General features: G+C 42.3%; 1 protein-coding gene across 5 annotated transcripts in view; it reads left to right on the top strand.

Moving 5' to 3' along the window:
- Window positions 1–16787, top strand: part of caska (calcium/calmodulin-dependent serine protein kinase a) — a 117733-nt gene that overhangs the window by 40323 nt on the left and 60623 nt on the right. For all 5 annotated transcript variants that reach the window (XM_030785788.1, XM_030785786.1, XM_030785790.1 and 2 more), the window contains exon 2: window positions 12185–12297. In XM_030785788.1, the coding sequence (XP_030641648.1) occupies window positions 12185–12297 (113 nt within the window). The remainder of the gene's footprint in view (window positions 1–12184; window positions 12298–16787) is intronic.

Below are 16787 nucleotides of genomic sequence, written 5' to 3'. Positions count from 1 at the left end.
CCCCTCCCCTTACAAGCCTGATTTTTTTGGGTGAGCCATTCTATAAATCATGCCAAACACTTTCATCTCTCCACAGTCTCACTCACACTCTCCTACTCTGTCATCACCTCACAGTGTTACACATATGCACGCTCCCACTTCCTCACACTCTCAGACTCACATCTCTGTGGAATCTCACACCGTTCACACACTCATACTCTCCTACTTTCACATCACCTCATAGTCCTTTTACATGTGCACACACAGCTCCCTCACTCTCTCCTGCACTGATATCACTGTGCAATCTCTCTCTCTCTCACTCACACACGTGCGCACACACACACAGCGCAGAAATCGCACACGTACACGCTTTCACACCCTGCTACTCTCACATCATCCTGCAGTGTCACACAAACACACAAACTCCGTCTGTTACACCCTGCTACTCTCACATCATCCTGCAGTGTCACACAAACACACAAACTCCGTCTGTTACACCCTGCTACTCTCACATCATCCTGCAGTGTCACACAAACACACAAATTCCGTCTGTCACACCCTGCTACTCTCACATCATCCTGCAGTGTCACACAAACACACAAACTCCGTCTGTTACACTCTGCTACTGTCATTTAATCTCCAGCCAGCCCCTGCCCATGTCCATCTTTACAATAAAGCCTGGTTAATGGGCATTTCATTTGCACACTTCATCTTCCACATGCAATTGCTCCCTGGTGAGACACGGTTACGCAGCTTTAATGGAAAAGCCAGGAAGGTGTGCAGAGGAGGGGAGAGGGTTAGACAAGCACATCCAGATGGCAGGTCACTTGCTCTCAGACAGCTTGCTGTGGGTAAACTGCCATTTGCAGGGCTCTTCATTAACCCACGGCCTGTTTTAATGTGTTTGCTTGCGCCTGGGATCCCACTAATGGTTTTAGAAAGCTTGAGTCTGTGAGCATAGCATTAAAGCTCACCTTTCACTGGCCAGTGGATTTCTATATGCTCAACACTTCCACTTCATTATCTATCTATCTATCTATCTATCAAAATTTCAATAAAAGGTTGCCAGCACTTCCATACACTCTCTACAAATGTTCAAAGCGCTGACTATGTTTAACACAGTATCTTAACACAGGGGACTCAGGTGTCCTAAGAGGCTGTAATACACTATCATGGAAGGCTATAGGATTAAGGTATGTAACTACTGACAGTCATCAACCAAAGTCTTCTTGCCTAGGTTTTCTTTCTGATTTGTGCGGTTGTGAAGAGTGCTGGAATGGATCTGTGGGTATTCTTTTGCACTGTTTAAATGACTGTTTTTGAGTTGGAAAGCTTTTCATTTTGAAGTTCTTGAATAGAAAGTTTCTTATGAGGATAGCTTGTGATGTTGGGATGTAAGCTGATGGCCACTCTTATCCTTAACACCTGTTTTTAACCCAGACCTGACCTCTAACAGACATAACCAGATTCATCCACTGACCCATTGTAGCTTTACTCTCACAGATAGTGCACTGCTAACTGAAGTAAGTAAAACAGCTGATAAGTGTGTCTGTACTTTCCTCTTACATTGTATTCCTTACCCTCTCGCCCACGGTCATTTGGTTATTGTTATTTAAACAGATCCTGGCTTCAAACCCTTTCTAAACCTATTCAGAGAAGAAAAAAACCTGAGGCACTCCCACAATAAGTATAAAAAGACTTTATTAGACACTGGCTACATGCCTACGCGTTTCAACTACAAAGTCTTCATCAGGGCATGCCAGACAAACACAGGCTCCTAAGCCTTCTCTTTAAAACCTGTACTCGTATTTCAGTCACATAAATGCAGAATTTCACCTTTCTTGCATGAATGAACTGAAATCTGTAATCTGAAATCTCTTGCTCTAGTTGGGTTCATTACGTCAAGAACAGTTCAAACAGATTGGCGGACTCTTACTTTGCGAAAGCTGCAGTCCTGTGCCCAGCTGGCACAGAGATGAGGAAAAGCTTACTGTTAATCAAAACGCCTTTAAGTCGTGCTGATCCTGCCATCACTCCGGCCTAAGGAGGTGCGGGCAAAAGCCCTTCCCAGTCCTTCCAGCGGTAACACAGGTGCTGTCTCTGCAACAGGAGTACAGCACGGCCTTATGCTATGCCACTGCACTCTCTGTGCCCTCTAAAGCTCATTCTCAGCTCTGGGCATGTGTGGTTGAGGCCCTGCCTAACACCATGTACCTGATGGGCAGCTGTTGTCAGTGCCAGCATGACTGCCTGGGCCACCTGCGTCCCTGTCTTGATTGTAAGTGCGCTGAAACAAACAAAGGAGCTGCCACTGCTCGCCCCTGCTGATTATGTGTGCTGACTGGCTGGAAGTGTTTAGACCAGGAAGGAGATGTGAATCAGTCAGGCATCTGTAATACTCTCTTAACACCACCTGTGGAGAGGGGTCTATCAAAGCAGTATGTCTTAATGTTGCTTCAATGTATTGAAGGTGCTGTAGAAGTATCTTTAAGTAGATATGTTTGGTTAGATATATCTGATACGTTTCGTTAGACAACTGAATTTGTTCTATGCAGTCAGATCAATTTTGTTAATGAATCTGTTCCTTGGAATGAATTCTTCACAACCAGGTGACCCAGAAAAAAAGTCATTAAATGAGATTTTTTTGATTTTCCAGTTCCATAGGTTTGTGACAATGCATTCTTTTGTAGTGATGTGTGTTTCTGTTTGTGATGGGCGTGCGTTGACCGGACCTGACAGAAAATCATTAGTGCTGTCTGTGGCAGTCAGGAGACCAGAGTGACGCAGCTCTAATGGAACAGGAACGGTTTCTTTCTGTTCAACCACAGATCCCCCAGGGAGCCCACAAACCATCAGACCGCCTGACTGTCTCCAGTGTAACACCTAACTGACTCTCTTCCTTTCTCTCTCATGTGCTCTTGTCTCTCTCTTTCTCTCTTGCTCTTCCTCCCTCATGTATGTTCAGGGAGCACTTCTGCTCCACTTTATAGTTTTATAGAGCCTAAATGATGAAGGTGGATGTGATGTAAGATTGTTTTATGACTGCTCTGGTGACTTTCTGGGGCTTTGTGGTATATGTAGTGCTTTCTTTATTGCTGGCCTACAGAGACAGAATACTAGCATTACTGCTCTTCTTACAATTGTTTCAGTTTTTTTCCCTTAAATACTTGGTTTTGTATTCTGTCTAGTGCCAGAAAATAATGCTCTGTTGCTCACAGATCCATCGCTTCAAACTCTCTCTCTCTCCACCCTGACATCTTGAAATTGCTGAGGCAAGAGGGAGAGGGGTTAATGACAGGTGTTGAAGTTATTGCTCTACATCTCTGCGGACAAGGATCTTTTATTGCTATTGTTCCTGCACCATGCCCGTGATTGTGAACGTGTACTCTTGCACTCTCTCTCTCTCTCTCTCTCTCTCTCACACACACACACACACACATATACACACACGAAAGTAAATGTGACTGTGCCCATTTGCTTTTACACAGTGTGTCAGGTGCAAGATCTCAGGTTTTTAAAGTTTTTTTCCCCTCTGTTTTATTCACTGAAAATGTGAGAGAAGAGAGCTGAGCTGGAGCAGCACACAGGAAAGTCTCTGAAGAGAAAAAAGAGAGGAAGCGCATGACAAGTTTCTCTCTTAGTGTGAAGTTCCACTTCATTCTGTCTATTTTTTCAGCAAGTTGAGAAAACAGTGAAATGAGGGGGAGCTTTCTGCAGTGATGCCTGTCGGCTGTTTAAACATCTTAAGTCAGGTTTTGCCTGTTTTGGGCTCAGCTTTAGAAGTGACTAGGTGAGACATGAATCCACTCGAAGCACTTTAACCAACTGAAGCCCACAATCAGACACTTGTCAGCTCCCAGACAAAAACCTGCAGACAGACAGCTAGAGTAATCTAGTCAGTTAGTAGATGAAGACAGGTTCTTAGACTGGCTGTGGATCAGCTTTCACATTTGTATGTATGTATATGTGTGTGTTTCTTTCATTTGTTCATCCTGCCATGACTAACAAGTTCTGACTTGGTATTATTGTCTTCACATAATGCTAGACCTTGTTGTACCACATTTGGAGCTGTGTGCTGTCTTCAGACCCTCGCCTCCTTTCTCCATCTGTCCCTGTGCCACAGTTCCAGGAGCAGTATGGCATTACTCATCCCCTTGCCCACACACTCAGTACTGTCATGCTAAACTGACTCAGCTGAGGTTGCATCTCATCACACTAATTGTGATTTAACCATATGATGTCCATAAGCTGTGCCAACCCCACTAACGCAACTCTGACCAGGCTCACTGCCAGGCTTCACAGTGATTTAACTCTTCACTGGATCGTTGAGAAATACACTCTGAGCACTAGCTTTCTCTATAGCACTAGCACTATTATTACTGTAACCCCAAGGAGGCGCCATCAGTAACATCCCTAATAACATAATATGTTTACCAAAGCCATGTGCGCTATAATATTACACTGTTATACCAGATCTATCTCATGAGTATAAACAAAGCTTTAAACCTTGAATCTCCACATCAGTGAGAATACATAGCTCCCTATAAATGCCATTCGGATTGTTAATGGTTTAATACCTGCACTTACCCAATTTAGACAATGCATTTAATGACACCCAGAGGAGATGTGTTTAAAATGTTTGAGATGGGACTATAACCTCTATCTTGTGCTGCTTTAAGTCAAAATTGAGGATTAAGATGGAGGCATAAAGCCCCAGTGCTGACTTTTGCTTAAAGATAGATCTGTTATTAGAAATAAAAATAAACACACACACACACACAGATTCTCAGTGCTCACTGTGAGGGGTTGAGGAAGAGGGGTGTGCGTGTGTGTCTGTGTCTGTGCGTGTACGTGCTTGTTTCGGATGATTGATTTCTGGGAGATAGCTATTTTTTTTTGTCAAATGTCATCCCCCTTCCATGTTGGAAATTTGATGCTTTTTAATACCTGAATCTTAGCTTTTCAGATCTGCAGTTGAAAGCATATTTTAAGAGCTACTGTCATAATGCATAACCAAAGAGGACACTAATCGTTAACATCTGGATTTGCTTGCGAAATTAAATCAGTGAGTTTGGTCATTTATTAATGAGAATTGGAAACCACATGATTCATGATTAGCCTACAAGCATCACTGAGTTTATGTCAGTTCCAACTTACACACCAGTGTATACACCTTCTTTTACACCAGTGACCCCTGCTCATTTTGAATTATTTTAAATTGTTTTATGTTTATTTCAAAATGACATACAGTATTAAATATGTTTATTTAAAATGTTTGCTGACATTAAAAACTGCCTTCTGGACTGGAGTCTTCAGAATGATTAATTGCTCAGTCAGAATACTCTGGTTTATTTCTAATTTGAACATGATGTCATTAAAGCCGCTTAGGTTTCATTTGAACAAATCTATGCAAGATGTTGTATTTATTTCATCGTCAAATGATTCAGGTCGCAGCTTGTATGGAATCCATACGGCATCTGTTGGAAAGTATCACGGGCTGACAGTGAGAGGTTGGGGTGAATATTGATTGCTACTTCTTGTCTGAGGTTTGTGGAGCTACTGATTGGGGCAAATGTGTTTCCATATTACAGTCAGTGACAGAAATACCGCAGTGTCACACCTCACAGACTTTCTCCCTTGCTGTGATACAAGGCGAGGAGAACATTATATCTGCTAACGACAATTGTGACTGGGCCATGGACGAGTAGGCTGTAAAACACATGACATTTATGGTGTTGGCCTCCCCACTGTGATGAATGTGCTTTGTAGAGGTTGGAGTAGCTACTCTTTAAATCAAGTTCATTGGACATGTTAGGAATAGAATGGAGGGAAGAAGATGCTGGTTTTAGTCCTTTTACTGGGTATTGTGCTGGCCAGCAGCTCTTGTGTATCACAAGTATGTTCTGTTTTCAGACATAACACAGTCTTATTTAATCATGATGGTTTTCTGAAGGTCACTTGACAACAGTTTGGTCTGTTTTTGTACCGTTCCCCCTTTCTAATTCAGATTAAAGGTCAGTGCTTGGGCCTGGCATGCACTAAGTTGGGTTACTGTCATCCTAATTCTCTCCTGTTATTTTTCTAGGTTTGTTTTGGAACACCTAACACACATGCAAACACATGCACACGCATGGACACCTTGTGTGTAGCAGTATGTTAATTCATGGATCATAGATCCTCCCTCTTCCATCTGCACAGCTCCTCTCCACTCTGCAGCTGCACCTCTTTCCAGTTTCCTGTCTGTATAATTCCCTCTGATGGCTCCCTTTGCAGCCTCTCCAACCTGCCACCGAAGATCATCCGGCATCCACTGTGTCTTAGACGCCTGAAGTCTGAGAGAAATCAGTCAGAGAGACTCTGATATCCGCTCTTATTGTACTCCATCTCCCTCTGAAAGAAACTCTCAAATGTTAAGTGGGATTGTTAAGAGAAGTGACAGGGCTGTTGTGTATCGTAGTCATCCGTATTCATACTCAGCTCTCTTCTAATGAAAGCTAATCTCTGCGCACTTTGGGGAAAATAGCAAGTAATTTATGTTCAATTTACATACAAGGACTTTACTCAGTGTTTTGGTGTTTGAAATGTGAACTTTGTTTTGACTTGACCTCTGACTTAGTCCTTATACCATTATACCATTGCCTGAAACATGTCTGTTTCTCCCCCAGTGACTAGTTGTGCACTTCTGTTTCTAAAGTTTTTCATGTTTGCTTATGTCTTTCCTCAATAACCCTCTAGAAAGGTTTTGTGCTATCTTCCTACATATCTGAAGGTCTCTCTTGCTTGCCTCCTCTCTTTTTTCAGTAACAGAACTAAGTTTGGAGAGGTAGATTAGTACATGGAGCATTGTATTTATTTTTATGATGAACCTTTTAAGTTGAGCAGCTGTTTCATGCTGTATTCTTCACAAATGTTTCTCCTCCTTCAGAGTCCTCATTTCCTATTTTTCCTTTCTTTTCCCTCTTGTTTTCCTGTTTTAACTCATCACAACAACTTTACATTGCTTTTGATGCATGAATTGATTTGACCCGACATGGGAGAATTTACGGGATTTGTTTTAAGTAGGCAAAGGCAATGCTAATTGAGCCTCAAACAAGCATTTAATCTAAATGTCTCTCATGTGCTTACTGCCATGTAACTAGACAGATTTTCCATTCTCATAAATTAGTTTGGAGTACTGAAATGCCCACAGGACTGGAGCTACGAGTACATTTCTGCGCACACGCATGTGAGACTCATACATGCGCATACATCCAGTTCGGGCTCAAATGCATGAATCCTGTAATATGTGTGTTCAGGGGTCATTCACACTGATGGCAACAGTTGACAGGAGTACACACACACACACACACACACACACACACACACACACACACACACACACACATACACATACACATGTAACTTGGCTAAACTCTGAGTTTTGGTGCTTTCCCCCTTCAGTGAAAGGTACCTGGGAATAGTTCATGAATACACACACATACATTGTAAATACAGCACTGGCTGAATGCCAGGGCTCATTGCTTGTGCTGTGGGAGTATCCCCTGTGTTGAAGAAATGCTACACCATAGTTTTCGTCCCACCTACAATATAATGGATACCAGCTGTCAGAGAATGCAGCTGAATCTCCTTCTTTCCACCTTGCCTTTCCGTTTCTCTTCTCTGTTCTTTCCTCCACCTCTCTTCCCCACACCTTTACTTCTGTTTCAATCCCCCATGTTCCCCCACATTTTCTCTTGTCTCAGGTTTCATCCTGCTAGGTCATCTCTGTGCTGCAGAGGCAGGAGAAATACTGCCTATCCATCATTAATCAACACTTCTGCTTTTATCATTCATTCTGGTTAACTGCAGTATTAAAGGTAAATCTGCTGCTGCTATTTCATATGAACCAAGGAGAAATGGTCCTACAACTCACCCAACCACTTTCTCATTTAAAAAAGTCATGTTGACTGTGCATATCTCGTCTCCAGTCCCTGCTTACTGGGCCTTATCTAATCTGCCCAGCGGCTGGTTATGGCTGGCACCGCACATAGCTTCTGCTGTGTGCTACACCACGTCACAGCTTGTGGATGTCAACAGTGACAGCTGTTCACTACCAGTGGCCTGTATATAGTTACTGCCATTCAGCACAGGTTTTCTGATGCTGTGTAATGCTGAGCTCAACCAGCCCTAGACCCCCACAAACTAACCAACCCAATGGTAAGTTTGTGGGGATCTTCATGGATCTTTTTTGTCCTTGGGTGTATCATGTGCTCTTCAGCTAGGAGGGCTTCAATTGCTGTCAGGGCTTCAGTGTTTCACTTGACATTTCATGAATACCAAGTCCACACTGTGGGCAATGTAGACCTACACGCAGTCTCATACTGCCTAAGCACTAGTGAAAGATCTCCCATAGTGAGTTAGACTGTAAAGGGCCTCTCCACTGCTGACATACTGTAGTGTTGTACTACTGTTTGGCAGCAGTGGCAGTGCTGCAGGGGGAATTGTGTTGATCTCTGAGTCTTGGCACAGCAGGACTGACCTGACAGCTTGGAGGAGACATAAGTCTCGCAGAGAGAGGGAGAAATAGAGAGAGATTGAGAGAGAGAGGGATGTGAGAGTGGTGATTGAAATGGTTTTAGTGATCCAGAAAGATTAAGGGGAGGTTGAAGTGATTAGACCTTACTCAGCATTATTGCTTTTCCTACATAACCACTAGTGGTGTCCACTCTGTGACTCACTGCCTACAGACTGCCCATCTTTGCCAGTGTATTAATGAAGATCATTATATCTGTTTTCCGCATTTATACACCAAAGTTTTTGAATCATTCCATAGCCCATGAAACAGAGACGAAACAAGATGTACCATCAGTTTAAGGGCTTTTACCTGTGTGCATGAAGGCCTGTGTTTATGAGTTTTAAATGTACATGCTTCAGAAAGGTAGTAGCCTATGGGCCCTGTTTCTTGATGTTTTCAAGTGGTCCCATGCTTGAAACCCATTATACTGGATTTCCAGTCTTGCTTGGCTTGTATTTGGTTTGCATTTTTATTTTATTTCTATCAATGTTAGCCTATAATAGTATTCAACATAATACTTGCAGACTGCATAGATTCGTGTAGGTGGTCTGTTACTTCATTTTGCACTTGCGACCAGTGCTGTGGAGAAAGACCTGAGGCACTGATACCCATTCATATTATATAGCTTATCTGAGAGTTATATAGGAACCCATGTGTATTCGTGGAGGCAGTCTAAAGTGAGGCTGTAAGGAGTTTGAGGTGCTTCCAAACCATCAGCTGTGAGACTCTGTCTGGGCTACGGGACCAGTGCTGATGCATCCAGCTTTGGGCAGCGTGCCGCTGTGTCTCAGTGCTCTGAGGGTAAGCTGCTTTCGGCCATCTGCCATCTGCTTGGACAGGTTGTGTTGGGGAAAACACAGCCCCTCTTGCAAACGGCATTAACAGGATCCAGTGATAATTAGCTCTCTGGGCAGTCTTGTCCTCCATTACATATGCATTCTTCTTAAGTCCTGACCATATTGTACACAGCTGCTCTATCACCAGTTGGGATGTTTATGTTTTGAGCACAGTGGTAGGCTGGGTAGTAGTGGCTGAACTGAGCTGTTACAACAGGACTTTTAATGGACCATGTAGAGATTGAGAGAGTATTGGTCACAGGATCCTGTTGGTGGTTGGTTCAGTCATCTGCCAGATATGACAACCATATTTTTTCTCTTACGCTCCCAGACATAGGCCTATCCATCAAAATAATTTTGCCTCTTGTAGTCTCTCTTAATTGTTTATGATTTTGCTTTTCAAAACTAACAAGGGCTAAAGTACTTAAGCACTTAAAGGGGTCTGAGCTGAAAAAGACCTCTGTGAGAGTCTGTGATGGTAAAGTGATCAATAAGTGCTGCTTAGGGTTACAGATGTGCTGAGTAATTGAGAGCTGTAGGTTACACAGAAAATGATAACATTCAAAATGGAAAGTTCTACACACTTGTCCATAAGTTGGTTGAGGATCTGTTTACTTGTGTTGTCAGTGAAGTGCCTGGGTGGATTACTGGATGTGACAGAAAGGTTTTTGTGAAATGTTTTCCATAGGCAGCGGTAAAGAAGGAGTAGAAGTGCTACAGTGCAGCCGGCATGGTTAAATTCTGAGAGGTAACATGACGCTGAGGGTTTCATGGTCATTAGTGAATGTGTGAGATGGATACAGCCTCTTATTTTCTTTTTTGTTTCCACTGCTGGAAGTGGTGCCATTGAAATGGTAAAATGTCACCTGTAGAGTCCTCTACCTCCCTTCTACAGGTGACACTAGGGAGTGGGATCAACACATGGAAGCAGGGGCCTTGTGCCATCAGGTAATATGTCTGCAAAGTGTCATCACTACTTGTTGTTATTTTCGTTATTTGTCAAGGCATTGAGCAGATATGGCTCACATCCTGTTTGGTGTGCTTGCTCCTGATATTTGATACCTTTTCGTGGCCATGCAGTTTGATGTGGAGACTTTCCCAGATGTGATAGTGTTTTCCAGTTAACAAGTTGGTGTCATTATTGTGCTGAGTATTGAGTCTGTTCAGGACAGCAAGACTGTTCTGTGTTTTTTAACAACTTTGAAAAAATTGTTCAGATCCTGAGTAATATTAGTATGCCTTGGATTTCTAAGAATAATAATAACTTGCACAGTTACAGTAGGGATCCTTGGAATCCCAATCACACTATCCACAGTAACCACAGTACTGATAACCCTCCCAGGATCCTAAATAAGCAACTACATCTTTCAGGGAAGTGTATGAACTGTGTATGAGTGACGGAGCTTTGATAGTTATTTGTGGCTTTCTGAGGGATTCCGAGCACAGCAGGGGAAGTGCCTGTGGAGTGTTTCCTCATCTCTGCTCTCCCCCGTAAGCCGCTATGCTGCTGAACTGCTCCAGCAGTTCATTAACAGTTCAACTATAACACTGCAATGGGAGTAGAGGACCTGTGTCCATTTAAAGAAGAGGAAGCTACTGTTTTAAAACCCAAATAACAGCAGATTCCTGCAAAGCACTGACCTGCAAATAGTTAATTTAATGTATATCTGCCTCCTCTTTCTTTCTTTTGCTTTCTTTCTTTCTTTCTTTCTTTCTTTCTTTCTTTCTTTTGCTTTCTTTCTTTCTTTCTTTCTCTCTTTATTCCAGCCCTAAATAAACACACATTTCAAGGTACTCTTCAGGTCTCCACAGGACCTCGTTCATTGTGAGGTTAGCCTGTATACCCCGTGATACTCGAGGAGCATTGCTTGCCTTGATACAACCTAGAGATTTGAATGCATATGTAATGTTCTGTAACTTTAAGGCACTTGTGCTTATATAATGTAAGTCTAACGGGATGATTTGAGTTTCTTAGTGTGTCCGATGATGTTAAGAGCTTTGTTGAGATGTAATCACAGTTCTGTGTGGAAGGAAGACCTCACCGTGTGCTTTATACCTCAGGACATTGGGTTACGGTGTTCTCCTCCTATCTGCTCAGTGTTACTGAAAGTAGGCATCTCTTCCTAGAAAGCAATGAACCCTTTCCCAGTAAGCACTCTTATCCTGTCTCTCCGGAGCCTCTCTGCAGCTGTAGTGCACTCTCCGGTTATTTCTATACTTCCTTCTCAGCTAAATTTAGGTTGTCCTGATATGCCTCTGCCATCACTGTAAATATTGATGTTTTTATTTGTGGAAACAGTGGCTCAGCTTACTACTGTCATCTATTTAACAACCAGACAGATGAACCTAAATCTGCTGGAGCTGTTTCATCATCACAAACAAACAACACGAGCCATTTTCTGTCACTGACCTGTTGTTAAATGCTTTTGTGTGTCTCTCCCTGTGTGATTGCATCTGGTCGCGGAATAGCTTTGATAACACGGACACGGCACGGCTGTTACTCACATCAAGGCCGAAGCAACAATGCACAATTATCCAGCTGACAGAGGAGCAAGAGACACACTGATGCTTTTTGAAATAAGATGTTCAGATTCTTTGGTCAAGGTTTTCTGACATTTCGGTTCTGCTCTCAGGGGAAAGAGCAATGGCAAACATTCATTTAATATCCCTCATTCAGAAGTAGGCTTTTAGGCCATCTGGAACTTCTCTGATATAATTCTGAATGAATGTGAAAAAATGAATGAATGGGTATTAGTAACTGAGTTTAAAGCGCCATTGTTCAATCTTGCCCTCTCCTGCCTGTGCTTTCTCTCAGGGGTCCGTTTAGTTTGGTGCGAAGATGCATCAACAGGGAATCAGGACAGCAGTTTGCTGTGAAGATTGTGGATGTGGCCAAATTCACCTCAAGCCCAGGTCTCAGCACAGAAGGTAGGAGACAAAGCTTTAACTACACTTCATAAAATATTCATTCAAACACTGTCTAGCTGGGTTTTTTTTTTTTTCCCCTTTTTGTTTCAACCTCTCGCTCACAGGTTGTTTGACAAGACCTTTGACAGTAGAAGAAATTTTTGTAAGGGAATTTTGAATAAAAGTGAATGTTACCTTCTATCAAAACTACACGCTATACCCTAACCCTAACCCTAACCCAAGTTTAAACTTGCTTAGGAAAGCTGTGGTGGCAATACTGAATCTGAGGACATTCAACAGAGTTTCTGTTCATCATGCACTTTTCAGGTCAGCACATTGACCTAGGCTGTCAGCTGTACATACTGCTGGCATCTGTGTGCTAACCTGTGTGTGTTTGATTTTTTGAGAGATACTGAGAGACCCAGACAGAGATGCTGATCAGACAATACAGAGGGAGAATTGCCTGACCTTGAGGAGTTATTGTCGTGTGTGTGTGTATATGTGTATGTATGTGTGTGTATATATATATATATATATATATATATATATATATACATACACACACACACACACACACACACACACACACACACACACACACATACATACATACACACACATATATACAGGGGTTGGACAAAATAATGGAAACACCTTGTTTAATAACAGTTTTATTATTTAATATCGAGTTGGTCCTCCTTTGGCAGAAATAACTGCTTCAATACGTCGTGGAATAGATTCATACAACCTTTGGACAATGGCTAAGGGAATTTTAATCCATTCCTGAAGCAAAACCTGTTCCAGCTCTTTCAGATATGATGGTGGAGGGAAGTGGCTCCTTACTTGCTGCTCCAAAACATACCAGAGATTTTCGAGTATGTTAAGATCTGATGATTGTGGGGGCCAATCCAGGTGTTCAACCTCACTGCTGTGCTCCTCATGCCAGTCTCTAAAGATTTTAGCAGTGTGAATTGGAGCATTATCGTCTCTTCAATTCATTTGGAAAGAGTGTTTGGACCATTGGGTGAATTTGGTCACCCAAATTGACAAATACTCTTTAGAGGTAACCTACTGTGCAGTGCTAACACAGGACCAAGAGAATTCCATGATATTTTGGCCCAAATCATCACAGAACCACTTCCATGCTTGATGGTTGGGGTCAGGCAATCGAAATCAAGGGCTTCTTTTGGCGTCCTCTATGCATAAATTCGTCCTGAACAAGGAAAAAGCGTGAAGGATGATTCGTCAGAGAAGATGACATTCTTCCACTGGTCCATTGTTCACTTCTGATGGTCTTTGCACCATTTTAGGCATTTTTGAACATTGATGGGGGGAAAGCAAAGGTTTGGCAATGGCGGCCCTTCCATGGTATCCGGCTGCATTGAGCTCTCGACGAACTGTTTTGGTTGATACTGGGTTAGCAAGATGTTGATTTAGCTCTGCAGTCACTTTAGTAGCTGTAGTTCTGTGATTTTTTGACATAATGTGTTTTAGTGCTCTGCAGTCAGGTTCACAGAGTTTTGGCTTCCATCCAGAGTTACGCTTCCCAGAAGTTTTCCCTAGTTTTTGGTATGCCATCATGACTTTAGAAACAGTTCCTCTTGATACGTTAAACAGCAGCTTTCGTTACTGAAGCGCCAGCCATTTGCGCTCCAACAATTTTCTTTGGAGGTCTGAAAGGTCACACGTTTTGACTTATACTAATACACAGACGTCTACAAAAAGAAAAATCTTGGATAATACATAAAGCACAGGATGTCTGCATTGCACATACCTAAGATTTACATATCGCTGGGAATCATATTAACGTCTAAACGTCAGCAGATTTATAGGTCTTGAAATACCACGTGTTTCCATTATTTTGTCCAACCCCTGTATGTGCATATACATACATACATACATACATACATACAAACATACATAAACATACATATATATATATGTATATGTATGTATGTGTGTGTGTGTGTGTGTGTGTGTGTGTTAGGTATATACATGCCCATGGGAAGACTGAACAAAATGGGTCCTTGGGGAGAGTCTAATGGCAGTAAATAGGTAGTGTCTCCCCCTGTGTTGGAAGATGGTCTCTGCCATGTGACCATGAGCTGCAGGCGGAAGCCTGACCCTGCATGGCTTTCTGTTGTAATTACACTAAGCCCTGACCCTCTCCATCGATCACAGCCACCACATAGTCGCTACATCAGCATCCTTACTAGCTGCACAGGTCCCAGCCAACTGCCTGTAATTGGGTTAGCTGGACCCAAATGAGTGTTAGCGCAGTGACAAGCTTTGATATGGATGGTATTTCAGTGCAGGTCATGGCCTGGAGATAGATGGTGATAATCCAATTTTAGCAGCTCTAGTGTAAGCAGAAGACTTCCTTTACCATACCACTCAAAGCATCAGGAGAGGAGGAGAGGTTGTCAGAGCTGGAGAGGATCTCCATCACGAGACGTTGAGTGAGAGGACTTTTTTTTTGTAGTCACTCTAACACTCAGCCGCTGTTTTTTAAGCCTCGCTCTCTGCCTCCTTTTCGTTTTCGTGAATGCTCACCGATAGAGAGACATGTGATCTCTGGCTGAAGGCTAGCATTACCTCAGACCTCTGCTGAATATCTGTTTTCTATGCTTAAATCCCACTGTCACTCAGAGACTTGTTCTGCTCACCTCAAAACTGCCTGCCCTTTGTGAGTCTGTCGGGGTCTGTGCAGTTTACATGAACTTTCTAAGAATGCCGTGCCCATTGTGCCAAGATCTCCCCTCCCCCTACTTCATCTCATCACCTCACACTCTCTCTTTCTGCCTGTCACCACCTAACTGTCCACCCCCTAAAACCATCACCACTACATCTCTACCTTCTCAACACATAAGTGCACTTCTCAACCCATGACTGATGAGCCTCACATTGCATGCAGAGTTCAGTTTCTTTGTATTATTTTACATGAGCATGACAGATATCAGTATACAGAAACACCAAATACACACACAAAAATATCTGCCATCACAACTACCACTACCTAGGTTTTTGCCGTTCCAGTTTCACACATACACACACACACACACACACAAATATGAAAAACACACACAAACTCACAAATACATGTGCTAAACTTAAAACCCTAACCCTGTGATGAATGTGTTTGCCCAGTCAAAGAACTGCCATGGTCGAGCTATCCTGCACAAACTTTAAATTTGCTTATATCTCCCAGAACCAGACAGAGAACAGAGAGCATCATAGATTATGCAGTTTCAAACATACATGCACACACACACACACATATATACACACACCCCACACTTAAACCACGTTTTGTATTTGCACAATTTTCCCATCCCTTAGTTAATCATAACACTTCCCATTAAACTGAGGTGTAGTCAGCAGCATTAGCGAGCTATTGTGTCTTTCCAGATTGGCTTTCGTTCATGTCTAGGTGGTAACAGTAACTGTAGCAACAGCCAAGCAGTTTTCACAGGACTGCTAGGACATTATACTCCACCTTGTGGCAGTGTTCATAACACATATTACCACAGTGAAATAATATCTCAATGAAGAGTCCAAACTGAGATCAGAAAAACAGCATCTGAATTTTGTCCCCATAGCAGTAGTTTTATGATGCGTTTAGTCATCAGCCATTCATCAAACACTAAAGTCTTATGAGTAATCTACACATGGCACAAATTACAATAGTCATCAATCCTGATCAGTTTTGCACTCTTTCATCTCTGAGGAGACTGTTTTTTTTAATCTACTAATTCTGTACTTGATTCAGTATTCATGACTTCGAAAAAAAAAGAATAACAAATCTTTTAAACCAATCTTTAATCCACAGGTACTTTTATCCCTGAACTGACAGAGCAATTTAAAACATCAGCATGGAGTTTGGCACACTGTAACGAGCACTACCGGAAAGTAGTATTTCACCTAATGAAGTGACCTTACTGACTGCCCACTATGTGTCAGACTTGAATGAGGAGTAGGTTACTCCACAGCCTTAAATTCCCTCTCTCTGTCTGTCTTCTCCCCTGCAGTGCATGGCTATCATTTTCTCTCTGGCTAAATGAGGCTCACGGTAGACCTTAGGGGACCCAGTCCTTCTTTTCAAGGCTTAGAATATGTTTATGTTCGAACATGCATTACAATTATCCCAATTTTAGTACATTACGTTTATTCATTTAGCAGATGCTTTTGTCCAAAGCAACTTCCAAGTGAGGCAGAATATAAACCAAGTTTAGTACAAAATCAAATAGTCCAACACATGTGGACATACTGCTCATGTTATGAGACAGTAGTCACTCGTTCAAAGGGAGGGATTTGTGATGGTGTAAATATGAAACTGCTTTGACAGCAGCAGCTTTTGTTGTCCTGTGCCTCAGTTATTACAGATGTTTAATAGCACTTTATTCTGATCAGTAAAACTAGATTAGTTTTTTTATGGGGCTCCCCTACTTTGATTCGCAACAAAATCTAAGGCCTTACTTTGTCTTGATGTCATTTGGGAAGAACTGGTGCCT

Source organism: Chanos chanos, chromosome 10, assembly GCF_902362185.1.
Source record: "Chanos chanos chromosome 10, fChaCha1.1, whole genome shotgun sequence".
NCBI lineage: Eukaryota > Metazoa > Chordata > Actinopteri > Gonorynchiformes > Chanidae > Chanos > Chanos chanos.
The sequence above is the reverse complement of the archived record's forward strand: the minus strand, read 5'-3'. Positions and strand labels throughout refer to the sequence as shown.